The 27,745-nt window shown below is 53.6% G+C and overlaps 9 protein-coding genes across 9 annotated transcripts; 5 read left to right on the forward strand and 4 right to left on the reverse strand.

Moving 5' to 3' along the window:
• The first annotated feature begins 163 nt into the window (after nucleotides 1–163).
• On the forward strand, nucleotides 164–1,951 carry MYCTH_2296883 (uncharacterized protein). The gene is made up of 2 exons (XM_003659567.1): nucleotides 164–457; nucleotides 522–1,951. Exons 1-2 carry the CDS (start codon nucleotides 452–454, stop codon nucleotides 1,659–1,661), a joined length of 1,146 nt encoding a protein of 381 aa, XP_003659615.1. The 5' UTR covers nucleotides 164–451; the 3' UTR covers nucleotides 1,662–1,951.
• Nucleotides 1,952–2,341: 390 nt separating this feature from the next.
• Nucleotides 2,342–4,133, forward strand: MYCTH_63776 (uncharacterized protein). The gene is made up of 10 exons (XM_003659568.1): nucleotides 2,342–2,454; nucleotides 2,536–2,554; nucleotides 2,700–3,081; nucleotides 3,152–3,183; nucleotides 3,244–3,266; nucleotides 3,323–3,371; nucleotides 3,433–3,549; nucleotides 3,667–3,700; nucleotides 3,760–3,850; nucleotides 3,912–4,133. Exons 1-10 carry the CDS (start codon nucleotides 2,452–2,454, stop codon nucleotides 3,945–3,947), a joined length of 786 nt encoding a protein of 261 aa, XP_003659616.1. The 5' UTR covers nucleotides 2,342–2,451; the 3' UTR covers nucleotides 3,948–4,133.
• Nucleotides 4,134–4,727: 594 nt separating this feature from the next.
• Nucleotides 4,728–5,708, reverse strand: MYCTH_2296887 (uncharacterized protein). The gene has a single exon (XM_003659569.1). It carries the CDS (start codon nucleotides 5,510–5,512, stop codon nucleotides 4,907–4,909), a length of 606 nt encoding a protein of 201 aa, XP_003659617.1. The 5' UTR covers nucleotides 5,513–5,708; the 3' UTR covers nucleotides 4,728–4,906.
• Nucleotides 5,709–6,767: 1,059 nt separating this feature from the next.
• MYCTH_2296889 (uncharacterized protein) lies at nucleotides 6,768–8,479 on the reverse strand. The gene is made up of 5 exons (XM_003659570.1): nucleotides 8,341–8,479; nucleotides 8,136–8,251; nucleotides 8,047–8,073; nucleotides 7,808–7,938; nucleotides 6,768–7,664 (listed from the first exon to the last, which is right to left on the reverse strand). The coding sequence occupies exons 1-5, from the start codon at nucleotides 8,365–8,367 to the stop codon at nucleotides 7,288–7,290; spliced, it is 678 nt and encodes a 225-aa protein (XP_003659618.1). The 5' UTR covers nucleotides 8,368–8,479; the 3' UTR covers nucleotides 6,768–7,287.
• Nucleotides 8,480–11,280: 2,801 nt separating this feature from the next.
• MYCTH_44521 (uncharacterized protein) lies at nucleotides 11,281–14,025 on the reverse strand (the record flags this gene model as incomplete). Its single annotated transcript, XM_003659571.1, has 4 exons — nucleotides 11,281–11,372; nucleotides 11,517–13,021; nucleotides 13,115–13,478; nucleotides 13,530–14,025. The coding sequence occupies 4 exons, from the start codon at nucleotides 14,023–14,025 to the stop codon at nucleotides 11,281–11,283; spliced, it is 2,457 nt and encodes an 818-aa protein (XP_003659619.1).
• A 297-nt stretch (nucleotides 14,026–14,322) lies between these two features.
• MYCTH_2296892 (uncharacterized protein) lies at nucleotides 14,323–15,962 on the forward strand. The gene has a single exon (XM_003659572.1). It carries the CDS (start codon nucleotides 14,571–14,573, stop codon nucleotides 15,855–15,857), a length of 1,287 nt encoding a protein of 428 aa, XP_003659620.1. The 5' UTR covers nucleotides 14,323–14,570; the 3' UTR covers nucleotides 15,858–15,962.
• A 2,659-nt stretch (nucleotides 15,963–18,621) lies between these two features.
• On the forward strand, nucleotides 18,622–20,451 carry MYCTH_2296894 (uncharacterized protein). The gene is made up of 3 exons (XM_003659573.1): nucleotides 18,622–18,982; nucleotides 19,083–19,320; nucleotides 19,439–20,451. The coding sequence occupies exons 1-3, from the start codon at nucleotides 18,687–18,689 to the stop codon at nucleotides 20,270–20,272; spliced, it is 1,368 nt and encodes a 455-aa protein (XP_003659621.1). The 5' UTR covers nucleotides 18,622–18,686; the 3' UTR covers nucleotides 20,273–20,451.
• A 232-nt stretch (nucleotides 20,452–20,683) lies between these two features.
• MYCTH_43727 (carbohydrate esterase family 3 protein) lies at nucleotides 20,684–21,687 on the reverse strand (the record flags this gene model as incomplete). The annotated part of the gene is made up of 3 exons (XM_003659574.1): nucleotides 20,684–20,950; nucleotides 21,070–21,431; nucleotides 21,618–21,687. The coding sequence occupies 3 exons, from the start codon at nucleotides 21,685–21,687 to the stop codon at nucleotides 20,684–20,686; spliced, it is 699 nt and encodes a 232-aa protein (XP_003659622.1).
• A 5,263-nt stretch (nucleotides 21,688–26,950) lies between these two features.
• On the forward strand, nucleotides 26,951–27,226 carry MYCTH_2050974 (uncharacterized protein; the record flags this gene model as incomplete). The annotated part of the gene is made up of 1 exon (XM_003659575.1): nucleotides 26,951–27,226. A coding segment is annotated over one exon (276 nt), but the record flags the coding sequence as incomplete, so codon positions are not given.
• Between the last annotated feature and the right edge of the window lie 519 nt (nucleotides 27,227–27,745).

Raw genomic sequence — 27,745 nt, forward strand, 5'->3', positions numbered from 1 at the left:
TCGCGCCTGACCGAGCTAGACCCGGAATGGGTCACACCTGTCTCCGACCTTGCAGCAAGAGCACCCGGCTCCTCTGGCACGAGCATGGCCAGTAATGTGGGTCCCCTGACGCCCCCTCCAACAAGTTAAATAGCGGCTCCTTGCCAGCGGAGGAGGATTGGAGGCCCCGACAAGCACGCAAACTTCTTTGTTTCCTTCCAGCAAACGCCGCCTGAAGTTGGCGTTGTTGCCCGACAATCTTACGGAATCGGGAAGGTTTTTCTTAGGCGACTTTGGGCTTATCAGCACCACAGGCGATCAGATATCGTTGAGACAGGGAAGCGTTTGTTAAGATCGACTTGCCAACTCTGTTGGTTCTCAATGCCTTGGCGACAAGATTTGGTATGAGGTTGGGGAGGGTCAACGCAAACCGTGACATATACGTCTCTGTTATCACGGTGCGATCGCCACGATGCCAGTAGGTCCCAAACTCGCACCTCAGGTTGTCGCATCGCCATTAAGACTGGCTGACGCTCCACTAGATTCTCGATTTGATAGCATCGATCACCGGCGAAAAGCCGCCCACGTCGGCGAACCCTCCCCCCCGTCCCAGCCCCGCATTGCCGAAGCGGAAGGCGGAGGATGAGATTCGCCCGGGAGGCACCAAGGTGGCCCGCGTTGATTCTGCCTCAGAGAAACAGTCTAAATCGAATGGCAACTCCCCAAGATCATCACCTCGGCCGGCGGATCGATCACTTGGCGGCTCCGGCGATAAGCAAGCCCCCAAGGTACCATCTGCGGCGGACAAGAAGAGCTTGAACGGGAAGCCGAGCGCGGCAGGGAACAAACCCAGCAATGCTGGAGCAACGTGCTCTACTGCCAACACGCCACTGTCTTCCCGCCCGGCGACGAGCCGGCCAAACCCGACAGAAGCTGGACCGCCGAGAAAGCGATCGTATGCCGAGATCATGGCACGGGCGAAGGCTAACTCGGAGCAACGGGAGGCTCTGGTTAAGATTCAACACAAAACCGTCGAACGGAGCATGACCATGAAAGAGCGCAAGGAACTCAAGGCGGCAGAAGCCAAAAAAGCGAGGATGGCTGGCGGAAAGTCTGCAATCGGCCGGTCTGGCACTGCAAGCACACCTGTGCGTGATACAGCGAGGGCGCCTGGGGCGCGAAACGGTCCTTCGTCCGCGTCGACGAACGGGAAGAAGGCGACACCAGTTGAGGGGAAGAAGGTTAAGAAGGCGGCATTGGCGACAACAGGGTATACCGGCACTGCACGACCTCGTCCAGGCTCGACAGCCGCCAGGCCTGGAGTCTCAAGCCGGCCTAGCTCCGAGACCCATGCTCGTGATAGACCACGGTATGGTCTCTCGACCTCGCGGAGATCATATGAAGAAGACGATGACGACTTGGACGACTTCGTCGTTGACGATGAGGAGGAAGAGGGTGCACCCGGTTATGGGATCGCCCGCGAATACCGGTATGAGTCATACGATGACGAGTCGGACATGGAAGCTGGCCTATCCGATATCGAAGACGAGGAGAAAATGGCCGAAACTCAAGCCCTGCGCGAGGATATGGAACAGGAGGCCCTGGAGCGGCGGCTGAAACGTGAGAAAGAGGAACGGAAGCGCAAGTTCCTCGAGGCGACCAAGGCCAAGGCCGGTCGCTGACCTCGCTTGTGGCTGCAGCCTAGGGTTCTCGAACGGGATACATAAAGCGAACAGAATGGTGGCCGGATTTCGAGTTCTGGGTGAACTGCTTTTTTTGGGGATACCAGAGGTGTTTGGCGTTGATCATCACTAGAGGGACATGCATCGAAGCCTCGCATCATCAGCAAGGAGTCTATGGATGGTTGGGCATCGGGGGCGGTCCAGGGCATATTACATAACAGTAGCATTTTTCACTTTCGCAGTACACATTATTCACTTAATCTGTAGAGATCAGTCGATCCGTGACTCCGTCTCCCTACCTGGGACCGTTCTCGTCGCGTCTGGTTGGAGGTGGTGCTGCTCTACACAGCTCGAGTTAAAGGACTACAGGTGGCTGCTTCCATCAGCTGGTTGACATGACATGCCCTGATCTCGGCAAGCTCCCGTCTCTCCACATGCTCGGCCTGCAGGCATCGTCCAGCCCTGGGACCTGCCCGTCAACGCAATGACTCCCGAACGTGGTGGTAGCCATGTGGGGCACCCCCAAGGTGGGCGAGAATGGCGACGGCCAATGGGCGGCAGCTCACAATTGCTCCACCAAAGGGCCTGCCAGTTGCCCTCCGATAAGCGTTTTCGATTTTTTTTAGGTATCGGTCAAACCGCCCGTGGAGCGAGTGGCTGCATTCGAACCAGCCCCATCTCCCGAGCTGCCTGACCTCTCTGTTACTTATCCCTAGCAACAGGGGCTTGCAAGTTTACTTTTCGCCAATCCCAAGAAGTACAGTCCCTTCCGAGGGCATCAGCAGCCAACATGGTCAGCAATCGCTTCCTCCAAAAGTCACCGTTGTTCAACGAGATTGAGCCTTACTAACCACATGTGTTGGATTGTCTACAGCCCCAGAACGAATACATTGGTATGCGCGACTACTACCCCCTCCCCCTTCCCCCGCATCGTGGTCGTCGACGGCCTGCACCGCCCTCCTTCTTCTCCGTCGTAGCTCTTGTTCAGCCGAATTGCTAGCATGTTCCTCATCTAACCACGGCTCTTCCTACCAACAGAGAGACACCGCAAGCTCCACGGCAGGCGGCTCGACCACGAAGAGCGGGCGCGCAAGAAGGCGGCCCGCGAGGGCCACAAGCAGAGCGAGAATGCGCAGAACCTGCGCGGCCTACGGGCCAAGCTGTACGCCAAGCAGCGGCACGCGCAAAAGATCCAGATGCGCAAGACCATCAAGCAGCACGAGGAGCGCAACGTCAAGGGTGCCCCCGCCGAGAAGGAGCCGTCCGAGGCCATCCCGTCTTACCTGCTCGACCGCGCCAACCCGACCACGGCCAAGGCGCTGAGCTCGCAGATCAAGAACAAGCGCGCCGAGAAGGCCGCCCGCTTCTCCGTCCCTATCCCCAAGGTCCGGGGTATCAGCGAGGAGGAGCTGTTCAAGGTGTACGTTTGGGATTGGCCCGGAGGATATTTTTTTTTGTTTTTCTCTTTACGGGTGCTAATCGAGAGACAGTGTCAAAACGGGCAAGAAGACCCAGAAGAAAGGTAGGCCGAGCCCGGAGATGAGATAATGGTCCGTTTTGTCGATGCTAACCCCGCCAACAGGTTGGAAGCGTATAGTCACCAAGGTTAGCTCGGCTCATCACGGGGCAGATGGCGGGACATGATACTAATCTCCGCTTAGCCTACGTTTGTCGGACCCGACTTCACCAGGCGACCAGTCAAATACGAACGTGAGTGGCGGTGTCCGATCCCTGAATCTAGAGTGCTCCGGGCTGACAGGCTGTCTCCTAGGTTTTATCCGTCCCATGGGTTTGCGTTACAAGAAGGCGAACGTCACCCACCCGACACTCAACGTTACCGTCCAGCTCCCCATCCTCAGCGTCAAGAAGAACCCGAACAACCCTCTGTAAGTCGACCGGTGCCAACCCCTTTTTCTTGTGTGTATGGCTCCTCCAAGCTAACTCCATTCAGTTGTATGCTCTTATCGTCCCCATCCACCTCGAGACGAGGCACTAACTTGACAAGATACACAACTTGGTGTCCTTACCAAGGGTACAATGTGCGTTTCAACCTTCTCTGCCAAGGTCCGTCAAATAGTGTAGTTGCTAACGAGCCCAGTATCGAGGTCAACGTTTCCGATCTCGGTATCGTTACGGCTTCGGGAAAGATTGCCTGGGGTCGTTATGCACAAATCACAAACAACCCAGAGGTATGCTCCAGTCTTGTCGCTACGTTTCCGGTGTCTTGGACGCTAATGCGTTAAAAAATAGAACGACGGCTGCGTGAACGCTGTTCTCCTGGTATAGAGTTTGGGCTTGATGCTGTATGTCTCTGGGCAGGTTCTCAAGACTGGAAATGCTGGCTGGCATGGAATTGGCGTCCGGTGTTGAAAATGGCTGACGTGACTTCATATACAAGTGTGATGCTTTTCGGGCAATTGAAGACCTTTGCCGTTGGGTTTCATTTACGAGGAGATTTTTTATGCAATTGCCAGCCTGTATGACACGGCAAGCTGGATGTCTTGTCTACCGGACGCCTTGGTGTGCTGTTGAAAAAGAGGGGAGAAAGGGTGTCGCCGGATTCCCAATGGTCTGGGCATGATTACCGATCCCAAGTGCTCTGAGCGGACGCAGGCACGATAACGAGAAAACAACCACCCCAACGCCAATCAATGCAAGAGAAGGAAGAGAAAGTGGCGGAAAAGAGCAAGCCAAAAAAGAAATGAAAAGAAAGAAAGGAAAGGAGAAAAAAGAAGAAAATGATTGGGGAGCGGTGGCATTCTCACTCCCACATCAACCCCGGAATCCAATAGCTATGCTCACATGGCACAATCTCCGTGGTTGCTGTATGGCGCGCGACCGCAGCGGTAGCAGAAGTGGCATCCGCAGATGCAGCTGTAGCGGTTAGCCGTGCCGTGGCCGTGGCCCTCCCAGGAAACTCGCTCGCAAGGGTTCGGTCTTACTGGATGTGGTTACACCCTTCCGTCTTTTCGACACATCGCTTACACGATGGACAGCGCTTCCTAGGAAGAGATGGCGTCAGCTGAAACCGCCCCTGGCGGCAACAGACGCAGAGCCGGCGAGTGTCAGAGAAGGGGAAGGACTGGAGGAAAGGGAGGTGAAGCGGAGTCAAGAGGAATGACGAAGAAAGCAGGATGGAAAACATAGAAAATGAAGAAAAAAAAGGGGGGGAATGGGAAGAAGGAGAAGGAGGATGAGGGGCGTGAGTCAGAGAGAGACAGAGAGAGAGAGAAGGCGAGAGAGACTTACCACCCCATCTCCCTGGCGACCCTCCTGAACCTCTTCTCCGCCTCCTCCTCCTCCTCTTTTTTCTTTTTACTTCTCTTGTCGAGCTCACTGATCGCTCTCCCTCTCCCGAAACCGCTACCACCACCACCACCACCAACAAAATCACTTTCCACCTCACCGCAGCCGCCGCCGGCACCGAAGTGCGCCCGCCCGCCGCAGCGGACGCAGGTGCGGGCGTGGCAGGCGCGGCAGCGGCCGGCGCGGGCGTCGCGCAGCAGCTCGGGGATGAAGCGGCCGCAGCGGGGGTCGTGGCAGTACAGCTTGCGGGGCGCGTCGTGCTCGGCCAGGCGGGCGCGGTACCGGGCGACCTCGGCCGAGCCCAGGCCCAGCGCCCGCCGGAGCGCCGCCACCGGCAGCCGGCTCCCCGGGCAGCACTGCACCGGCCGGAACGGCCCGCGCGCGCCTGGGCCGTCGCCGGGGCCTGGGCCTGGGCCTGCGGAGAGGGTGTAGTTGCGCCGCAGGCAGGCGAGGCAGTGGGCGTGGTTGCACGGGAAGACGACGACGCCGCCCCGGTCCGGGCGGTTGGGGAGCGGAGTGGTGCAGATGGTGCAGGCTAGCTCCATGGCGAATGATTTATTTCTTTTGTGTTGATTTTGTTTTCCTTTTTTCTTTTTCCCCCTTTTATTCCTTTCTGTTATTCAGTCCTTGACCGGGACTCGGGCATGTGCTGCAGTCGAGGATGAGCTGGGTTGTGTGTGTATAACGGGGAGGAGGATGGCGGAGTTGAGTAAATAAATATATTTATTGTCTTTACGGATCGAGGAGCAAGAGACGGGGGTGCCGAACCGAACCCAAAGATTTGAGGTGAAAGTAAGATGAGGGAGGTTGACGCAAAGAGGAAGAGAATGTAGTCGAGCGGGCAGGCTCGTGGGAGAGGGAGGAAGTGAGCTGTTCCCATCTTTCTACTTTCTAGACGCCGGTTTGTGGATCAGAGGTTTGTGAACAAGCGGAGAGAGAGAAGAGAGAGAGAGAAGAGGAAGAAGGTATGAGTGCCACATCCGCGTGTGTGGCTCAACGCTGTAGTCTAGCAGCGGCTTTCGTCGTTGCGCCGTGCCCAAGATGTGATTCGTCGGGGGCTGCCCAACGCGACGCAGCTGGCTCGCAGCAACCTGACACTTGGGATCTCTCGCGGACCCGACCAGTATGCGTGACCAACTCAACGCGCGCCACGATGATGCCAGGACAGACGTGTGCTTCACCCTGTCGTGACATGACCTGGTTGGTTTTTGTTTGCAGGTCCGGAACGGCAGGATGCCATCCATGATGGTCACGCCTGGCACCTTTCCTTTAAGACGCGTCTTCAGCAGATGGGACAGCCGTCGACAATCAGCAAGTGTGGCCGAGAGGGATGGAACGAAGGGAAATACTACTGGTAACTGGAGAGCCTAAAGGTCGCGAGTGTTGGAAGAAGAAGCTAAGCAGTGACGTGAGTGGGGATAGACAACAGAGCCTAGATCCACCAGGGGGGCATATGTGTGAGCCAGGCTGGGAGATCAGATTGCGCTCCGTGTTGTTTCGCGCTCTGGAAACTCATCAACGGTAAGGAAAGGAACGACAACTCCCAAACCAAGAACGAACAGTTCAGTGTTCAGCAAACAGCGTGCAAAAAGTGAGGAGGTTGTTTGGTGAACCAAACTCTCTAAAGATGGATAATCGAGAGTCGATGGGGGAGCTTGATGGTTAGGCAAGACGGAACCGAACGGAGGAAGGGAGACAGCTTGCCACGGAAGCGATCTACCTGGTCCTTGAGCCACTTTCCCTGAGCAGTGGTCCAAGTTGAATGTTAGCAAGTCGACCCTTTCGCACATCCCGTTCATACGGCGACCCTCTGCCAAAGACTAACACCAAGTGTATGCCTTTATGCCCTTGGTATATTTCATGCTGATAATCCAGATGATGGCATCGACAACTCGATAATCGAGCCTTTCTCAACAACGCAACGCTTATCATCCCACCCATGCTCTGCCGCTCTAACGATGCTAATCCCATGGCCTCTCCTTGCGTGTCCACAGACGCATATGTATGTATGTACTGTACATACTGTACATACAGACACGGACCTGCATGCGTGAGCTGCCACCCAGCCCCATACCAAAGACCACGATATCAAGCGCTTGAGGCAGACGGAAGAAAGAAACAGAGGAATAAGAGAAAGCCGAGTCTAAACACCCCGCAACGCCGGTGCGCGTATCACTCATCACAACCACCCATCCAACCTACCCACCCACCCCTGCCCCTTTCTCCCGTCTCCGCCGAGTTTTGTTCGGAGAAGGAAACGAATGAACAGAGAAAGAGAGAAAGAAAGAAAAAAAAGAGGCAGAAGAAAGCGACCGGGTCATCACTTGTTATGCCACAAGAAGTTCCTCACCCCATCCCACCGGTCCGAGTCGCGGTAGATGTACGTCATGCTGCTGCGCAGGCTCGGCTGCAGCTCGGCGGCGTGCCAGCGGAAGAGGTGCATGACGGCGGCCCACGAGAGGCTGGCGAAGACGGGCCAGGCGTGGCGGCGGATGACGGCGCTGGTCTCCGGCTCCGAGACGCCGGGGAGCCCCCGGCCGGGTTGCACGGCCAGGCGCGCCAGCGCCAGCGCCACGCGCGCGAACACGTAGATGACGATCTGCTGGTTGACGCTCGAGACCCGGCCCGAGCGCGGCGACCGCTGCCCAAACACAATGTACCCGCCCAGCAGGCCGGCCAGGAAGCTGTCGTAGGGACCTGCAGCGGCAAGAGGGAAGAGGGAGGTTTTAGCATCTTGTTAATTAACAAGTCTGACTGCGGGGTTGGCCATTGGAGAGGGGAGGAGTGGAGAAGCTTGGAGCGTGAACAGAGGGGAAGGCCGAAGCGCTTTGTCCTCTTACCTTCCTTGCCTGGCGTCGGCCCAAAGTGCTTGAGCAGCAGGCAGGTCGCCTTGTAGATGGTGGCGAACTTGGCCAGGTTGCGCGCGTGTGTGCGCGTCGCGCGGAAGATGAGCCTTGCTTTTTCGCGGAGCCTGCATCGTAGCAAAGTAGGGGGAGTCAGCGCTCGCCGGACGACAACGAGGATCCCAGCTAACGGGGCCGGAAGGGGGAACTGGGGAACTTCGGAAAACATGACGTACGTTCCGGAGCGGAAGAGCATGATCATGCTGCAATGGTCTCCTGTCAGCGCAGGCGTCGCTATTCACGGGCCAACGGGCTCTCCTCATACACGAGCGCGTGCGGGAACCGCACTTTGGTACCGTATACGGCGCCATTGCGGGCACCCTTGATGATGGCCAAGAGGTCATGGTACTTCGGGTCGAGGATGATGCGCTCGGTGGCGGCCTGCGTCGCGCGCTGTCAGAGATTCGTCGCTCTCACAGCTCTCCTCCTCCTTGCCCTGATGCGGGCGGGCTGTCCATCAGAAATCGCACCTTGAGGCCCTCCAGCGCGCCCGACATGGTGCCTCGGCAATTCGCACGCTCAGGGACGAAATGCGCTGACGGGGGGTCGGTTTCCGGTTTTGGTGCAGCGCGCAACTTGCGCACTCGGAAGGGACGAGATTAATAAACTGGAAATCTACCGTAACCGCATCTGGGTACGGTTCGAATGTTCACTGGAAGCTTTACCCAGGGTCTCCGGATTAAGGATAATCGATAAGAGCGCCGTCGTCGGGATCTTGAGCGGCCGGGAAGCGATATGTTCGAGGTTCAACTCGGTCTGGAGCATGTGCTAACCGCGGGGACTGGCCCCGGCACTTGTCGGCTCAAACCCTGGTCGCCGGATATGGGGGACCGACCTGTGCTGCGCAGCTCTCTAGCGGCCCCGCAAACAATGACGCAGGGGACTGCGAGCCGACGAAACCCCCCTGGTCCCGGGTTGTGCATGCCCATCCAGCGTTGATTTTTGGCATGTGAAAGCGACCCCTCTGAAGCAAGCGTATTGGTGCAAATCCATCCGTATCTAGCACTTGTCCATCCTCACACCTTCAGTTGTTTTCCTGGTTGGTTCTTCGCTCAGAGCCATCATTCGATCGATTCCACTGAAGCGATTGCATCAGCCTTGTTCGTCCACATCGCGGTTAGTCCCAGTAATCCATCAGACTCTTTCTAACACCATTGACTGCACCATCGCATACTAATTACGGTACTTAACGCTTAAACTTTAGCATTACAGGGGGGTAGCATTGAAACCTAGCATGCGGGTACGTATGTCCTTCTGCGATGACCACGTCGAGCTGCTCTGGGTCTACGCAGTAAATTAAGTACCACGACCGCTCCAAGAGTACCTTACACTACATGATAGAGTTTGTCTTCTCGGCCGGGCTTAAAGATAGAGCAGACCATAAGTAGAAGACACCAACAGGTAGCTATTTGGCTCGCGTGTTGTAGCTGTATATGATGAACAGAGAGCTTCGCGGTCTCAGACGGGTTCTCCCGTCACCACCAGACTTGAGCCAGCTTCCCTAGTGGCAGCTGTTTAAATGCCCATCACGAGACTGAGACTGTTAGTTCATAACTGCCTTTCTCTAGCGAGGTAATAATCAAACAAGTCCCCCAATCTATCACTCAAGAACTAATTATTCCACTACCACGAAGGTGATACGATGTCGCGTTAGTTTTCTTTCACGCCGGTGCGATGTTAGACAAAAAGTCCCACGATAAAACCGACCTAGCTAAGCAAGTTATTTGTCAAATGTTCGTATGTACAGCACAGTACATACAGTACTGGCTCATTGGATGCCTACACGCGCCCAGCCGAGCCCCTCAGCTGGTAAATTTTCCGGCCGCTCTTACTCGCTGTTACCGCCACGGTCCAGAAGGCTAGGTTCTCGATGCACGCCAGCGAGGACACCGACAAGCACGTTGCTATCAAGAGCGTAATTAAGAATGTACCCAGCAGGTTTGCTCCAGTTGGCTCAGGCACTGTATCTTAGGCACCTTAGGTATGTCCCTGCCCTATCTTCATAGTAGTACCTTTGGTGCCTGCCTTATCGGGCGTCTATTAACCCGCCAACCTGTGTAACCAACATTAAAGGCCCAGCGTGCGAGGTTGGCGCGGTCAAGAACAGGCAGGCTATTGACGAAGGTGAGGAGAAATTGCAGAAGGAACAGCCGGCTTTGGCAGTTTTCGATGCTCAGCCGCCGAGACAACAAGAGTCGTACCGTACATTAATTATTAGCCGCAGCCAGTCCAACCCCGAGACTTTGTTTCCTTCGTGCTTGAACAGCCTATCTGTGCTACCTTGCATAGGATGCCCAGCCCGTCTCGGCGGCGGATACATCCGGTCCGAGTCCCAATCATGTTATCGCCTTCTCCGACTGCCCCCCCGATCGGCTCAGCCAGTGATCGGTATGTTCCCGGCGCACGCTGCGGGCGTACTCCGTGTCAACTACTGGTATGACGTTAACATTGTGTTGCAGACGAGATTAATAATATGCACAGGGAGACAGCGTTTACGTCGCTGGAGCTACTCCTAGTCCGGCTTATGGACGATTTTCTCATCAGTAACGGAGGATGCAATCCTCGCGTGCCAATCGATCATTCTAGGCGCTCTCATGGAGCATTTGGCAGCCGAGGGAATCCTGAAAGGAGTGAGAGGCTGTTCCTTCCAAAACATGGATTTTGAGCGAGCAATTGCGGCCGTCAAAGCTATTGGATCCCTTGAGTTGAATTTGAAAACAGCTTCATGGGAGCTGGTATCGTTGCGACTTCTCTCTCGGTAAGGCCGCGGAAAATATTATTATCACCGCCCACGTCAAGTGCCGAACGCAGTGATGAGCTTCCGGGAGCGTTGAAAGCAGTCTCCAGTGGGTGGCTGTACGAAGGAAAAGAGTGCCTTGTTGAAGCTATCTACAAAGGAGACAAAACGAGTGGTATTTATAGACAAAGGGACTGGCCAATGCGTTGAACAGCCTCATACAGCTGTGGCAAACGCGTGGCTAATACGTTTGGAAGCTCCACAGCTTCCGACATCAAGCTTTATGTCTGCAGCGCAAATGGAATCAAGTGTGTGCTTCTAATAACCGAGGCCGTGAGTCTGTACTAGTTCCGAGTTCCGCGAGCGATATTTAGCAGGAGAGATCCTCTTTTAACCTTGCCACTGGAATGTTAAAGTGCGATTCCTCCTTCGAGCTCGTATGATCACTTAACATATAATTAACTAATGCGAATGTATATACATTGGACATACAAGTATCAACAGTATCTTGGGAGTTATAGTTACGCTCCTAACGGCAGGAAGAGGAGTTGACAAGAGAAATAATTAGAAGAACAACCAACGAGACCCAGCTTCCCCTTGACCGCCCGGGAACACGACACGACTGCTGCCGAGGTTGCGTGATCATACAATTAATTACCCGGTTGGCACAACCCTAGCCAAACCACCCGTTCGAAAAGAAGCTCTCCCATGCAACCTCTTCCCCAAACCCGTCAAAATCAAACCCCGGCATTCCCTCTATTCCCACTCCGCCGATTCCCATTCTCCCCCCATGCACTGGGGAAGAAGACAACGATGACAACGGCTCCATCACCACCCCATTCTCTCCTCCTCCTCCTCCTCCTCCATCTCCTCCTCCTCCGGCCGCGCTCCCTCCCGCGGCCGCGTCACCGGCGGCCAGGTTCCCCTCGGCAGCCGCCCTGGCCGAGAGCAGACCGCAGCAGAAGCGCAGGCTGTCCCGGGCGGCGCGGGCGATGGCGGCCTCGACCGAGCCGCCGCGGCGGTCGTCGTCGTCGTTATCATGATCCGATCCCTGCTCCTCCTGCTCCTGCTCCTCGAGAGCGCGGACCTGGGCGAGCACCATGCTGAGGAACATGTGCAGCTTGACGTTGGTCTCGGCGCCGCGGGCGACGCGGGCCTCGGCGTGGGCGAGCAGGTGGGCGACGGCGCGGACGAGGGCGCCGCGCAGGTGGGCGGAGCGCCGCAGCGAGCCGTCGCGCCGCTGCGCCTCGGCGTGCGCCAGCAGCTCCAGGCTCACGGCCGCCGCCGCGCACCGCAGCCCTTCGCGGAACATGCCGCCCGCCGTGGTGAGCAGGCGGGAGAACGCGTCCTCGTCTCCTCCTGCTTTCCCGCTTTCGTCTTCTTCTTCTTCTTCTTCTTCTTCTGTTTCTCCTTCCCCCTTCCCATTGCCAGCGGGTTGTTGTTGTTGTTGTTGTCGTCGTCGTCGTCTCCGTCCTTGTGGTGTTGGTTTCTCTGGATAGGCGAGGGCCAGAGCGGCGTTCAGGCTGACTTTGAGGGAGTAATGGAAGAGCGGATTGCTGCGGGCCCGGTGGCTGAAGGGAAAATGCAAGGGGATGAGAAAGCGACGGGTGAGGTAGTCGAGGAGGTTGCGGTGGAACGGGGTGCACCTAGGTTTCGGGCTGTTCTTCTTGGGTGCAAAGAGGGCGGCGTTGGTCTGGATGCTGGAGGTGAGCTCTGCCGTAAGGGCGAGTGCGCGCTGGTAGGAGCGGTCAGAGTTGAGGCTGTTGAGGAACTGGACGATGCGGAGGCGGGTTGGGAAGGAGGCGCGCAGGGCGATCTGGATGGCGGTCGAGGTGAAGGTTTCTTTGGGATGCGGCCGAAGCACGGTGGTTGACTCGCTGATCTCGTCGTCGTTGATGTTGGAAGGCGGCCGGGTGTCAAACTCGTCGAGCGAGATGCGGGGCGGCATCCAGGCGTCCAAGGCCGACTGGACAACCAGCTCCAGGATGGTTGCCCACAGGCGCCGGCGGAGTTCGGCCTGTAGTAGGGACATGGCTGGGAGATGGCTGGGGTCGCGGTGCATGCCTATCTGCATGGCTGCGTTGAGCAACGACCCGGTCGAGACCCATACGGTGTCCCCGCCCATGGAGAAGATCTGGCGGGCGAGCATGGCCAGACAGTGGACCTGCAGTCCAGCGATGTCGAGACGGTCCTTCTCCAGGGGCCCGGAGAGCCAGGTTTCGGCCGCGTAGATCCATTGGTGAACCACCTCGGTGTTGTGCTGTCTGGCGGCCGCGTCTGCATGCTCGTAGAGGCTCGACCCTATCCCGACGACGAGGAGGATGATGTGGCGTACCTCCTCCTGGACGCTCGCGGGATGGTCACAGTATCTTTGGTAGTCGGCCCAGAAAGTTGGGGCATGGAGTATTCGGTGGCTGCGATGCACGGTCAGCATTCCCGTGACTTTCTGTAATTACCCGACACCGGTTTGTTTCTGTTTAGGGGGTTCGCGTGAGAGATATACGTACGTAGATTCAAAGTTTTCGAAATAAAGACTCGCCATCTTCCTCGACACCTCAGGGGAGGGAGCACCAAGGAAGGCAAAGGGGGTCGGCAGACCGCGGGTCGGGCGGGTGACCTTGATGCCCTTGGCGCTGTTCTTACAGGCCTGGAGCGCGTGGCTCGCTTCGGCGATCAAGGGCGCGATCTCGGGCTTCTGGTACGAAGCAACGTGGGGGTGCTCTTTGCCCAAGATGGCAGCGTAGCAGGCAATGATGGAAGAAAATTCGGTCGCGTCGCCGACCCAGCGAGTGCGGCCCCAGTCCCGCTGCTTGGATAGGAGAGGCTGCCAGTCCTGCGTCCCCGGCAGTCGAGGCGCGGGGGCTCGCAGGCCTTCCTCGGTCTCTGACGCCTCATTGAGGGCGGGGGCTGTGGTGTTGTTACTGTTGTTACCAGCTCCGGCCTGGGAAGCCGATGGTTCTTCAAGCCTTCGTGGGCGATCCAAGACGTGACATGGGCCGGATGCATCCAATCCCGAGTCTCGTCCGCCGCGGATGGCTGAATCAAAGCCGGAAGGTGTTTGATTTGACCCTGGTATGTTTTCACGCGCTGTTGCTCCCGACGATGATGTATTAGGTAAGACACCAATTGAGGGCGGAATTGCGGTTGCAGTTGCAATTGTCGCCGCTGCTGATGTCGCTGTTGTTGTTGTTGTTGTGGCTGTTGCTGTAGTAGTACTTGTTGTTATCAGCCCGGGGCTCCCCGAGCGCTGCTTGGGGCTAACGGCAGAATCATCACGGGCGAATGGCTTGTAGACGCAGTGCTTTCCGTGGCGGGCGCAATGCGCACATGGGTTGCTATGATCGCACTTGACTTTCCGGCGGCGACATTCCCAACACGAGAGGGCGGGCCGTCGACGCCGGCGCACAGTGGGGTCCATCTACCCGATAACTCGGCCGAAACCGCGCGTAGCCGCCAGAGCAAGATTTGAACAAGACCTGGCCCAAAACCGACCTTTAAGTTGATTTTCGGAAGAAAATGGGTCGTCTTTGGGGGGTTTCTCGATTTGTTGAGCGAACGATGTTCACAGGGGTAGCGAATTTTCCGTCCCCGATCGAGCTTATGTCCGCTAACAGGGCCGTCTCGGCCGAACTAAGGCCAGCACCGGGGATAAGGCGTGTTAGTGGTCTCAAGCAATGCCTGGCCACGCCATGATATATATATCAGTCAGTTCGCTGCCATTTCTTTCCTAACATTGTATGTACTTGGTTCAGAATTCGCATGTCGTGAGTATCCAAACGCGAGTTTCAGCCTGGGATTTTTTCCCCCATTTTTTAAATTGTTTATCCTTCCTCTCAACTTCATCGACTGTACCAATAACATGGCTAACTTGCCAAACTAATAGCCCAAGTTAACCTACCTCTCGACCTCAATCACTACGGATTCGACACGGCCGCTACGACTACGAATTAGTTCGGTTGAATCATGTCTCCGACTGTACTCCGAGTACTCATTAGTGGTGGCGGCATCGCTGGCAACGCCCTTGCCTTCTGGCTGGCCAAGCAAGGCCACATCGTCACCGTCGTCGAGCGATTTCCGCACCTGCGCGCCACGGGACTGCAACTCGACCTGCGCGGCCCCGGCATCCAAGTCCTCAAAAAGATGGGCCTCGAGGAGGCTTTCCGGGCCAGGGCAGCCCCTGAGCAGGGCATGCAGGTGGTCGACAAGTCGGCCAGACGGCGGGCCTACTTCCCGGCCAACAAGTCGGGCAGCGGCAAGCAGAGCCTGACTTCCGAGTTCGAGATCATGAGGGGCGACCTGTGCCGCCTCCTCTACGACGCCGCGCGAGGATGCGAGAATCCGCCCCGGTACGTCTTCGGGACGGCCGTCGAGAGCTTCGAGCAGAACAAGAACGGCTCCTCCGTCGAGGTCCGCTTCGAGAACGGCCAGAGAGACAGCTTCGACCTCCTCGTCGGCGCCGACGGCCAGTGGTCGCGAACTCGGAGGATGATGCTCGGGATCGGGCCCACGGACGGAATGCAGCGGATCCCGGGCTTCCATATCGCCTACTTCACCATGCCTCTGCCCATGCAGAAAGGGGAGGAGTGCCTGGCGACGACCTACATGGCCCCCGGACGGCGCGGGTTCATGACGAGAAGGCACAGCCCCGACAAGGTTCAGGTGATGCTCACGTCCAAGACCGACCCGGACCGGCTGCAGAGCGTACCGAGGGGTGACGTGGAGCAGGAGAAGGAAGCCATGGCCGACATATTCAGAGGCGCAGGGTGGATAACGGAAGACGTCATCGAGGGCATGCGGGCCGCAGAGGACTTTTACTGCGAGCGGATCGGCCTGGTCAAGGTGCCGCGCTGGTCTTCCGGCCACGTCGCGCTGGTCGGGGACGCCGCCCACTGCCCGACCGTGCTCTCGGGCATGGGCACCACCTGCGCCATGGTGGGCGCTTACATCCTGGCTGGCGAGATTGGGAGGTATTCTGTGAGCGGTAGCGGGAATGGGGAGCCGGACGGTCTGGAGGCCGCACTGAAGCGCTACGAAGAGACGCTCCGGCCATTCGTGGACGGCATGCAGGAGGGCATCCTCGAGAGGGCCGACAGTCAGTGGGTCCTGTCGGGGTCCGCGTTCGGGGTCGAGCTCTGGAACTGTCTCATGGGACTTGTTTCCTTTTTCAGGATCAACATTGCAGAAGTTTTCGGTATCCGCGAGACCGTCAAGGGCTGGAACCTCCCTGACTACGAGGTTCTTCGCGAGTAAAAAAAAAAGGGGGGGGGCAGTACTTGTGTCGACGCGATTGTTTGCCTAGGTGCAATTGTACGATCAAGTGTAGGACAGAATAATAATGGTAGCTCGCCACTCGACTTCTCTCAACCGCATGGTATATAACGTTAAACCGTGAAACTAGAAACGATCCAGGTACAAGATTCAGGAATATAATACTCTGTCTTAATGACCGGATAATTAATTACTGTATCCAATCTCTCTCGCAGGTCCGCATCATTGCATACCTTGCTCAGTTATTATTAATACACCAAACTGTGTCTGGTCGCCGAACCGGACCACCTGAGAACGGTTGTATTCAAATTTCAGCTCACACAAATACAATCAGTATCTCTCACTGCTCGGCTAACCCTTCGGCATGCCTTCGAAGTCTTGTGAACAGCATGCCTCTTTCCTATCCACTTGCCTACTCCTCCTTCGTCGCTTGGTCCTCAAACCCGCCCTCCCCCGCCTCCTTTTTGCTGGCGTACCTCTATCGGTTGAATCCCCTATTTCAAGCTGTCAGCATCACGATGCACAAGCCCGACTCTTGTTCCCTGCTGTCGCTCTAATCAACTAATAGCAGTCGTAGCCCCTCACTTTGGCGCAGAGATGATAACATTAATCACAAGCCAATTCACCAGCAACGGGAGAAACAAAACGAAGAAGGGAGAGAGAGAGAGAGAGAGAAAATGTTTCATGGGACAAACTCACCAGTCCTAAGCTCCTTTTCCTCTCCGCCAACTACGCCACCACCACCACCACTATTGGCACCACGGCACGCCCCAGGCCCGAAATGCGACCTGCCCCCGCACAGTTTGCAGGTCCGCCGCCCGCACAGCGGACACAGCAGCGCCGTCCGGCCGGGGCCCCCCGGCGGTGCCCGCCCCCACCCGCCGTCCGCCGCCCCCCGCGCCCACGCCCACGTGCCCCCCTTACTACTACTACTACTACTACTACCCACGGATCCGGATCCGGACTCGGACTGGGACCCGGACTGGGAACCGGACTGGGACCCGGACTGGGATCCGAGCCGCCGGGACAGGAGGAAGACGCCGCAGCCGTCCCGGTCGTGGCAGTAGAGGCGGTCGGCGGCGGGGGCGCGGCGCTCGCGCAGCTTGGCGCGGTACGCGAGGAACTCGGCCGGGGTGGCGGCCTCGCCGAGCGCCGCGAGCGGGAGGGGCGCCCCGCACGGCCCGGAAGTCGAGCCCGGGGGTGCGGCCGGGGCCGGGGCCGGGGCCGGGGCCGGGCAGGTGGCTGGTGCAAAGGAGGAGGAGGAGGAGGACGGGTCCGAGGTGGAGAAGAGCGAGGCCAGCAGGGAGGCGCGGGTGCAGCGCCTGCAGAGGCGGTGGCCGCACGGGAGGGGCGATGGGTGTGGCTCTCTCCCGTGTTTCCGGGGTCTCGAGACGGGGCGGTGGCAGTTGGAGCAGAACTTCTCGAAGCCGGTTGGGACGCTCTGTCGTTCTCGTTCTCGAGGACCGGTCAAAGTGGATGGTGATGAGAATGATGCCGCTGGGGTCGGCGTGCCGAGGAGAGTCTGGGACGGTGTTGGCGACGGCGGGTGGACGGGGGACGTCGGCGGTGTTGCTGGCCTGGATACGGCGGGAGTTTGCTGTTGTCTGTCAGGGGGTTCTGTCTGTCGTGGGTTCCCTGATGGCGGCGGTGTGGGAAGTCCGTATGCCCTCGGCCGAGTTTCCCCCGGAGTCAAGGGGTCTGGGAGTGGTGTCTCATTATTATTGTCGCATGGCGAGGCCGGCTCGGGTGGGCAGTCCATAGCACTGGCACCCGCCGGTGTCGATGATTTAGGGCCCGGTGAAGGAGGCCTGGACAGTCCGCTGCCCATGTCTGTCCAATGTAATTAGAGGAGGAAAGTGGAGTATTTCTCTGATGTTGAACCTATTTCGAGAGTTCGGACAGAAAGAATCGACTTTGCTCACCAAGGTACGACAATCAGGAACCATCTTAGAGCCATAGTTGATTCTATATACCTAAGTCAGGTACCTACCTTACATAAGGTAATTAGTCCGGCTCAGCCTTGGAACCCGATAACTCTCGTTCAACTTGGTGCCATCGTATTGGAACAGCACATAGCTCTCGCGGCCACTGTGCCTCTTCTTGCCCCGGTCTCTTGGTTGACTCTTTTTTTCGCCTGACATTGTGTGGCAGCATCTGAGTGGCCGCTTGCCACTGGAGAGGATTCAGCGAGTTGCGCGTTAGTGATTGGCCAACTGCGCTAACTGATGCCTTTGTAAACTTGGCGGGTATTAATAAGTTGCACAGTAATTAATACCATACTATGGCAGGCATGCTGCGTGCTTGCTTCTTTGATTGTCCCCTTGCTGCTTAATCTTCCTCTCGGAAAATGGTTTATCAAATCAGTTACCATTAGAATTCTATTAGACTATTGGACAGCAGAAATAGTGAAGAAGGTTTATTAATAGCAGCTAAAGCGGGTGTATATACATTGTCTCTTGCAGCGCGAGGGCGATGCTGCGTAGCTGAGGGATGAAAACCACGAGGAAGTTGCGGGTGGTTCATTTTTTACGAGCGAACTTCTTAAGCATTGAAATTCCACGGTACCTAGGTAGTTCGGTAGTTACCTGGGATTAGGAAAGTGAAAGAGGCACGAGCTGGTCAAATGGTTCCTACCTGCTAGTTATCGGCACGGACCACCAATAGGAAACAAGAACCCACCAAATTCAGGCCACTACGGAGTGAAACCTCGGCCACGGATTCTCCGAGTATTCCATATTAATCCGTACTTATTAATTATTAGAAGCCTGCTCAACCTTCAGTTTTCGGCATCACTCAATGGCCGGGGCTTGAATGCAGTCACTTACAGGGCGATTTCGCGGGTGCCTCCGCACCGGCTGTGTCCCATTTTCCAGTCCACCTCGCCAGCAGTTTCTTCGACCCGGCTCTCCCTTTTGGCTCGCCGCTCGGAGGCAGAACAGCGGTCAAGCGACCCAGAACAGGGCCGATGCCATCGTTGTCGGCGCCGGGCCCGCCGGCATCGCCGCCGTTGGCAATCTGGTCGACAAATATCCGAGAGGCAATGTAGTGTGGGTAGACAAGTCGTTTGACGGCGGCAGCATCGGCCAGCTCTACCGGGAAGTGCCCAGGTGCGTTTTCCGCATTTCCTGTTTGGCATGGGAAGTTAGATGATCATGTTGGATCGCAGTTGCGAGGGTGTTGGCACTGACGGCGAAACCGCCCCCCCAGCTTCTCTCCGGCCGGCAACTTTCTTGAATATGCGACCGCCCTTCCAATATTCCGGGGTATCGCTGACGCGGTCCCGCGACCCAACGCCGTCACACGACTGCAGGCCCTCGACCCCAACATGACCTGCTCGCTCAGTCACGCCGCCGACATGCTCCAGCTTCTCTCGGACGGCCTCATCCGGCATCCCAGCGTCAAGCCGGTCCTTGGCACCGTCACAGAAGCAGGCCGCAACTCATCAGTGAGTCCTCTTTTCGACCCCACCAACCCCCCCCCCCCCCAAAAAAAAAAACGCGAGCTCCTCAAGATTCCTAACCATTCGCCTCGTTTGCTTCCCTTTTTTTTCCCCGCCTCTGCAGACCCGACAGTGGAGAGTAGCCGTCCAGCCCAACCACGACATAGGCCACGTCCCCCACCAGGAGGAGTACCACGCGCCCCTGGTGGTCCTGTGCACCGGCACGTTCCCGCGCGCGACCCCCCTCCCCGCGCCCGTCTCCCGCCTGGGCCTGGAGACGTGCCTGTCCCCGACCCGGCTGGCCAGGCTGCTGCCGCGCGACCGGGACCGTACCGTCGCCGTCCTCGGCCACGGCTACGCCGCCGCCGTCGCGCTGAAAAACCTCTTCGGCCTCGCCACCTCCTCCCACCCCCGGCTGCGCGTCCGCTGGTTCGCTCCGGGGCCGGAACCGTGGTCTGACGGTGCGCTGCTGCCGCCGAGCGGCGAGGTGGCCGAGTTCGCACGCGCCGTACTGGGCGGCGGCGGCGGCGGCGGCGATGGGCGGCGGGAATCGGAGGCCGGGAGGTTCATCGAACGGGTCGTTCTTCCTGCCTCGCAGGAGCGGGCCGAGGCGGTGCTGAGGGAGGGCCTGCTGCGGGCCGGCGGGGTGGACTACGTGGTCGAGTGTTCGGGCTTCCGAAGGGCGCGTCTGCCCGAGCTGAGGCCCGGGGTGGCCCAGTGGACGAAGTTGGCCTTTGATCCCGAGACCGGGTTGTTCGGGCCCTACCGGGAGCGGTCCGACAAGGTCATAGGGCTGTTTGGAGCCGGGAGTGCGTTCCCCGGATGGGGAAGCGCAGCGGCGAGCAGGGAGCGGGAGACGGCCGGGGTGTTGGAATCCCTCCAGTACGTGAAGAGAATGCTGCCGGCTTGGGTCGATGCGACGAAGAGGGGTTACTGGTGGAGGAGGGGAAAGCTATGAAAGCTCCGAAGGGGCCGGCGCAGTAATTACTGTATCCGATGTATGTGCTAATACTGGTCATCATAGAAGGCACGTAATAAGATGTGAGTATATTGTATTATTGTACGCTGCCAATTTCTGGATGTTCGATCCTGTACGTCGGCCAATGACCTTCATTTGTCAAACGGTATTTATCTTTGGCGAAGCACTGATATATAATAAGGTAGGTTCTCAACAGTATCACTGTTTCGCGCTCCATATACTAGCAAGGGATATTGGGGACCCTCTCTCCGACTCAACCCCTTTTTGGACCTCATATCCTCATATCAAGGAGCTTTGCGAGAATGCATGACGATGGATGTCGGTCCCGACCACACTATTACTTCGTATGATTGACTTGGGGACATAGGTAGGTAATTATTTCTTCAGCTACTAATAGTTCCGGACACGAGCACGAGCGTCGCTGATGAACTGGATCAGCTTCGGCCCGACCTGCTCGGCGATGAAGCGGTCGCCCAGCTCGTTGGGGTGGACGCCGTCGGCCTGCAGCATGTCGTTGGTGAAGCCGGCGGCGCGCGAGCAGTCGGCCACCTCGACGGGCGACTGCGCCGTCGAGTGCGCCGCCGCCCAGCCGGGGATGGCGCTGTTGATGGCCTCGATGGTCGCGTCGCTCCAGCTTGTCGGGATCAGCTTGTCGATCTGGAGAATCCGGAGATTGTGGAGGAGGTTGGGGGTTGGGTGTCAGCAAGTTCACAGAGAAAGAGAGAGAGAGAGAGAGAGAGAAGAGAGAGAGAGCATAAGGGAGAGACGGAACTCACAATGACCTTGACGTTGGGATTCGCGTCACGCATGGCGTCGAGCATGATGGTGTACGAATCGAGGACGGACTGGACGTCGCGCTTGCCGATGTTGACGTCGTTGGTGCCGAGCATGAACTGGACCACGTCCGGCCGGGCGCTCCGGACCCAGCCGGCGATGTTGTTCCGGGCAATGTCGTAGGCCTGCCAGCCCGAGTGGCCCTCGTGGTCCGGGTCGAAGCCCGAGGGGCGCGAGCAGCGGCCGTCGAGGTCGCTCATGGTCCCAACCAGATCGACGTCGCCCGCCAGCCCGGCCGCAGCGATCTGCTCCCACACCAGCGGCCTCCAGCAGGTGATCTCGGTTATGGAGTCGCCAAGCAGCACTGTAATGTCGTTGGTTGCAAATTTTGTTTAGCCACCCCACGTTAGCCTTGCATCATTGTCGACGGACAATGAGAGAGAGTATGACAGAAAGCGAGAGGAGATCCCCCCAACCTTCTTTTTCTCTTTCCTGTTTTCCTTTGGGGGGGAGAAAAGGGGGGGGGGGGGGGGATCCATTTGTCACTCACTAACTTTGACCACCTGTGCGTCCACTGTGGCAGCAAGGCCGGTGACGAATCCAAGAGCGAGGAGGTGCATGGTTATCAAGAGCTCATATGTCCTCTCAACTCGATCGTCCCAGAAGAGGAGGGAGAGGAAGAAACAAGAGGGAACAGAGGATAATTAGGGAGGAGGATGAACAGAGGATTGCGTCTGGCGGAGCGGCACGTGGAGCGGCATCGCCGTCATTATATCTTTTGGCCTTCAGCATCAGCATCGAAAAGGCAGTCCTGGTCCGTCCACGGCTGTCAGATTAATACCTAGGCGCCGTTTCAGGCGGAGGACAGAGCACCAGCGAGTCAGCGTCCTGCCATGATTATCCACTCTTGTGGAAAGCCTAATCAAGTCCGGCTTAACTTCTTTTTCTGAGGTTATCGAAGAAACCTGGCACCATGCCTTAGTTAGGCGCGCCAGTAGGATAAACGGCCTAGGCAAGTATTATTATGTACATATTGTGAATGTGTCTCTCCTGCACGGATACACTCCGCAGTTACAAGTATTCCTCACAAGCATACTCCTCCAATGATAGTCAGGGGTTACTCGGCACGCCTGGGTTTGCAACGGCAGCCGCCGGCTAAGTTGACTGGCAAGCGCTCCAATAGGTTTTTGTTGGTAAGGGCAACGCAGTACCAACCATGTTACGATAACGCCGATACCTACCCCATTCTGAGGCCTGCCCTGCTCTCCGTCGCTCTGGTTGCATCTCTCGCTCCGATGCTCTGATTGTCTGTGGCTATTTTCAAAGAGTGACGTTAAAATTGTAGAACAAGAATCAAAAAGAGGGCTTGTTTCTTTTTTTATCGGCTCAAAACCCAACGTAATATTTCTCTCCTCAAAATTCACTATGGAGCGTTCTTCTATCAGAAACCCTCTTATCTGCTTATAAGGGAAGGCAAGAGCAGGGTTCGTAACCCTGAAGCTAACTTAATACATCATATCACTCTCGAGTCCAGTGTAATTTACCATATGTCGGAAGCTATAGAGCTTCCAAGCGTATTAGCCACGCGTTTGCCACAGCTATATAAGGCTGTTCAACGTATTAGCTAATCCCTTTATCTATAAATACCACTCGTTTTGTCTCCTTTGTAGATGTTACAGCATTTGGCTGTCTGTAGGTCGGATCTAACTGACCCACCAACAGGGATAACGAGCCAGGGTCAACATGTATTTAGATAGCTTCTCTAAGTGCCTCTGGCACTTAGAACAATCAACGCTTTTATCACCTACTTCTGTAGACCGTAACAGTTGGTCCAGGAGTGCCGCCTACGGCGCGAATACCGCTATGGTGTCGTACCTTTGCAGCCTTCTGAGCTATACTAATTACAGCTACCGAGCTATAGCAAGTGGTACCTACTACCGGTTCAAATCTGCGATCTTGTTACCAATCGCGAGCGTTCGAACGCTATAGGAGACTATTTACCTAGGTAAATGACTATATCCCTCTACTTAAGCAGACGCTTAAACGGTTAGATACGATAGTAATAGTAACTCTATTAAGATCTAATGAACAAGCCCGAACTATAATAAGCGCGTTAGACCTACCGCTTTATCGTTAGAAACGCTTACTAGTATTAGGTTTAGAGGCTTACTCTAATGGAACTTCGAATCCTTAAGCTAGTGGTATCCTTTAAGGAGGCTAATTAGTACTTAGCTTATATATAAGACTTTAACGACTGCCTAATTAATAAAGATTACCTAGAGTTATAGAATCTTGATAAGTATATGTTAAAGGGACTTGTAAATCGCTTTATTAAATGCCTTCCCTAGCTTTTAGACTAGGCGCTTATTCTACTATTACTATTAGAAGTAAGAATTACGCTAGAAGTATAAGTTTAGGAGGAATCCTAACTTAGAGAACCCTTAGAGACCCTAAAAATACTAAGTCTTAATGGCCTAGTTTAATAATTTACTATATTACTAGAAATGGCCTTATAAAGAATAACTCTACCTATCGGCTTACTAGAGCTACTAGAGATATTAAGGCCTAAGCTAAACCTAGTAGGTCTAAGTTAATAAGGTAATTAGGTATTAAGTAGACCTATTAGAATTATCTAAATTATAATTATAACTAATATACTAAGGGAGCTTCTAGAAAGGGAAGAACCTTAATAAAGGTCTTTTTAAACCCTTCGGCTAATAGCCTATCTAATAGAAGGATTACTAATAGTAACGCTAATACTAGTAGGAGATACCCTGACTAGGGGGTATATACCCCTTTTACCGTTAGATTTGACTAAGGAGACAATTATAAGACTATTCTAACAGGCTATAGTTAGACTCCTATAGAACGTTATAATCGAACCGACAGATATTAGTTCCCCTTAGCTATAGCTAGTATATATACCGCTATAATCGGCTACTAATTAGGTATAGAAGATTACTAATATTAGCTTGCTCTAGCTAGATATCGATTAAAAGATTATTAACGGCTAGCTAATCTTCTATTATAAGAAGATCTATTACCATATAGATATTAACCTCTAGATCGAGCGCGTCTACGATATAGTTAGAGGAAACGTCTCTAAGGAACTCTTCTTATAGAACAACCTATAGATATTATTCTATAGGTTAGCTCTATAATAGTATAAATAGTAACTATTACCTACTAAGAAGGAGACTCTTTACTTAAGTATAGAGATGTAGCTCTAAAGGATTAAGAAACGGTTTGGTATCTAGTTTAATTAGGTAGGCCAATAGCTAGTTTAGAATGATTATACTAAAGATAACCTTATTATAGGTAAATCTATCCGTAAACTCGCGATAGACCTTTTCTATTATATCTAAGTCTAGGGAGACAAGACGAACTACTAGCTTCTGACTAGACTTTGGTTAGTGATGACCCTAGCATTCTATAAGCTCTGTCCTAAGCTATAGGAAACGGACATACTTGACTAATACCTTCTTTAGGTCACCAAAAAATAGGAGGTACTCTCTAAGGAGCTTAAGGCCAAAAGAAGGGCACGGAAAGCTGCCGTATTTAATGCCGAGGATACCTCTGACAGACTAAGTGGTAGTAGTAGTAATAGTGACAGTGCTTCCGGAGATCAAGCTAACTAGTCACGTATCAAGCCAAGACAGGGTAATTAAGGCTAACGGTACTAGTCTGACCGCTATAGGCAGAGAGAGGAATAGAAATGTAGGTATCTTCCGCAAGGAGAGCGATACCGAAGCCGTAACTAGGAACCTTGCCTAAAAGACTATAATAACTAAGGTAGGGGTAACCGTCCCTAGGGCACTAGAGCCTGGGAGAAGGGTAGATATAGTAAGCGGAATCCCTACTTCTGACGATTCTGTCGCTATAGCTAGAAGCGTATTAACAAGGATAGTACCTATTACTACTATAATACTATAATAGTATCTAGTAAGGATAAGAAAGCTAAAGCCAAATGTAAGGAGCTTAAAGCCGCTAGCTATCTCCTAATTAGTGACTATAAATCTAAGACTAATAGGGATAGTAATAATAGAGAGGTATACTTCCTTAGTACTATTAAAGAAAATAGTAATATCTATAGGCTTTATAAACAGTTATTTACAAGCTAAGGAGCGTTATACTGCCACCTACGTTAGAATTACAGGAAGAAACTATAACTACTAGAACTATTAAGGAAGGAAGACCTTCCCTAGGCAGAACAGGACTTTGTAGAAGGAGCAACCATACCGTCAGAACTGCCTAAGGAATAGGAATAGAAAACCGTACTCCTCTTCTTTAAACCTAGCTAAGTGGTGGAAGCTAACCCGAGCATAGAAATACCCTTCTACCGGCTAAGGAAAACGTCTTACCTATATATTCTGGTTCGAGCTAACCTGGGAAATCAAACTATAGATATCTGTTTTAACACTAGCAGTTTAACTAACCTAGTTAACTAGATATAGATTACCTAATAGGCAAAGAATCCCCGATAGATTAAGGGCAAACCCTATACCCTTAAGGGAGTTAATTTAAAGACTAGGATTAATAAACAGGTCGAATTTAACTTTTATATCCTAGGGGAGGCTAGGAATATACTAATCGACAGATATATCTACGTTACGGCCGATGTTATCGACGAACTTGCTCTAAAAATACTTCTAGGTACCGACTTTATGACGGCTTATAATATTAAGATTGACTTCGTCAAGGGTATCTATACCTTTAGATCGCTAGTAAATATAAAGGTCTGTAGGGACGTTATAAAAAAGAACCCTAAGCCTATCTCTCAGAAGGATCGCTATCCGGCATACTATCATTTCTATATATTCTACCTAGATAGTTAAGACTTACTTTATCCTATTACCTAACACTACCCTAGAGGATAAGTGCTTTTACTTCACTACTAGCTAAGACGGAGTCTAGGATGCTATAGTCAATCGGCGTATACTCTAAGTAGCTATCGTCAGAAATAATACCGATATTTCTATAGTCATCTAAAAAGAAGATAAGATTAGCTACCTCTTAGAATACTAAGGGGAGGATACCGCTGCCTAAGTTAATACAAGCGATATAGAGAATATATAGACTAAGGTCTAGGATGGAATTACTAAGCAGGAGCTAAAGGAAAAGCTAGAGGAAGCCTAGTACGCCTAATACTAAGAAGGTATCGATAGCAACTAGGAACTCCTACTACCAAATAGAGTTAACTTTTATACCCTATTCTATAGTATTAAGAAACCTGACGATATCCTAGCCATTAAAAGCAAGGATAGCGTTAGCATTGCTAATGTAAATCCCGAGTTCGTGCTTAAGGTAAAGGAACTTCTAGATAGATATGACCTTTACCGCGATAGGGGAATTATACCAATGCCGGAAAACCAGAAGATATAGATTAACCTAGTTAACGATTGGTAAAAGTAAGTCTATATAGTTAGACCGTACCTAATAGGGCTTAAGGACTATAAGGCTCTAGACAAGTATTATAACTAGCTCTAGGCATCCGGTAGATTCACTTTCATAGATAAACTAACCCCTATTATATACCCGGTATTTATTATATAGAGGAAGGTTACCAAGAAGCTAGGAGTAGAAGTTAAGAAGAGCCAAAGTGTAGTCAACCTATGACTACTAAACGTAATTACGGTTCTAGATATTTACCCCTTGCCTAACTAGGACGACATTATAGCCGCTATAGTTAGCAATAAGTTCTTTACAGCCCTAGATACCTTAGGATTTTTTTACTAGTTACTAGTCACTAAGGAGTATAGTAACCGTATAGTAGTTATAAGCCACCACGGCCTAGAGAAATCTAATGTAATGCTTATAGGTTTCAAAAACGTACCTATATTTGTATAACGCTACATAGATAGACTTTTCCTTAAACACCGCCATTTCGTTAGGGCATATATTAACAATATTATTATCTTTAGCAAAACAGAGGAGGAATACCTAGAACACCTACATACTATTTACAAAATCCTTAACAAGGCCTATATTTATATTAGCGCTGCCAAATCCTTTATAGGATACCCGGCCGTAAGACTCCTTAGGTATATCGTAAACGGCGAAGGCATTACCAAAACCGACGACCGCATCGCCGCCTTTAAGAAGCTAAAGTTCCTAGATACTCTCGATAGCTTAGAGCACTACCTTAGGATAGCCGGATAGCTTAGAAAAGGCATTCTATAGTTTGATACCAAAGCAAGGCCACTCTAAGCCTAGAAGACGGCACTAATGGTAGTAGCCTAGAAGGAAGGAAAATTGAACCCTGGAAAAGCCAAACGTGCCCGGAAAGCGGTTATATCTACCGTTAAATTTACTCTAACCAAAGAAGAACTCGAGTTATTCCGACTACTACAGGAGCACCTATACAATTAGGAGTTCCTCTATTACTACTGCCTAGAAAAGCTACTGTTCCTAAAGTTAGATGCCTACCGTAACGGCTATAGCGTTATTACCTTCTAGCTTAAGGGCGACTAGGATAGAGAGAAAATTCCTAGTAGGGATATTCCTGTAAGCGAGGTATAGCCTATCCTATTTATGTTACAAGCAACTACTAATATAGAAAAACGCTACTGATCTACCGAGGCAGAGATTATTATACTTATCTAGGTAATTAGAAAGCTTAGAAAGATAGTCTAATCGAATAGGTATCTAGTTAATGTCCTTACTAACTATACTTCTACG

The sequence above is a fragment of the Thermothelomyces thermophilus genome, chromosome 1, assembly GCF_000226095.1.
Source record: "Thermothelomyces thermophilus ATCC 42464 chromosome 1, complete sequence".
Taxonomy (NCBI): domain Eukaryota; kingdom Fungi; phylum Ascomycota; class Sordariomycetes; order Sordariales; family Chaetomiaceae; genus Thermothelomyces; species Thermothelomyces thermophilus.

Bases quoted from the DNA above. Each gene is read 5' to 3' on its own strand.
- MYCTH_63776 (XM_003659568.1), top strand. The intron at 3,550-3,666 runs AAGTCGACCGGT...TAACTTGACAAG, and splicing joins GAACCCGAACAACCCTCTGT to ATACACAACTTGGTGTCCTT. The intron at 3,851-3,911 runs GTATGCTCCAGT...GTTAAAAAATAG, and splicing joins AAATCACAAACAACCCAGAG to AACGACGGCTGCGTGAACGC.
- MYCTH_2296887 (XM_003659569.1), bottom strand. From the start codon at position 5,512: ATGGAGCTAGCCTGCACCATCTGCACCACTCCGCTCCCCAACCGCCCG.
- MYCTH_2296889 (XM_003659570.1), bottom strand. From the start codon at position 8,367: ATGTCGGGCGCGCTGGAGGGCCTCAAG. The intron at 8,252-8,340 runs GTGCGATTTCTG...CGCGCGACGCAG, and splicing joins GCGCGCTGGAGGGCCTCAAG to GCCGCCACCGAGCGCATCAT. The intron at 8,074-8,135 runs GTATGAGGAGAG...AGACCATTGCAG, and splicing joins CGGTTCCCGCACGCGCTCGT to CATGATCATGCTCTTCCGCT.
- MYCTH_2296892 (XM_003659572.1), top strand. From the start codon at position 14,571: ATGTCTCCGACTGTACTCCGAGTACTCATTAGTGGTGGCGGCATCGCT.
- MYCTH_2296894 (XM_003659573.1), top strand. From the start codon at position 18,687: ATGCAGTCACTTACAGGGCGATTTCGCGGGTGCCTCCGCACCGGCTGT. The intron at 18,983-19,082 runs GTGCGTTTTCCG...CCGCCCCCCCAG, and splicing joins CTCTACCGGGAAGTGCCCAG to CTTCTCTCCGGCCGGCAACT. The intron at 19,321-19,438 runs GTGAGTCCTCTT...CCGCCTCTGCAG, and splicing joins AAGCAGGCCGCAACTCATCA to ACCCGACAGTGGAGAGTAGC.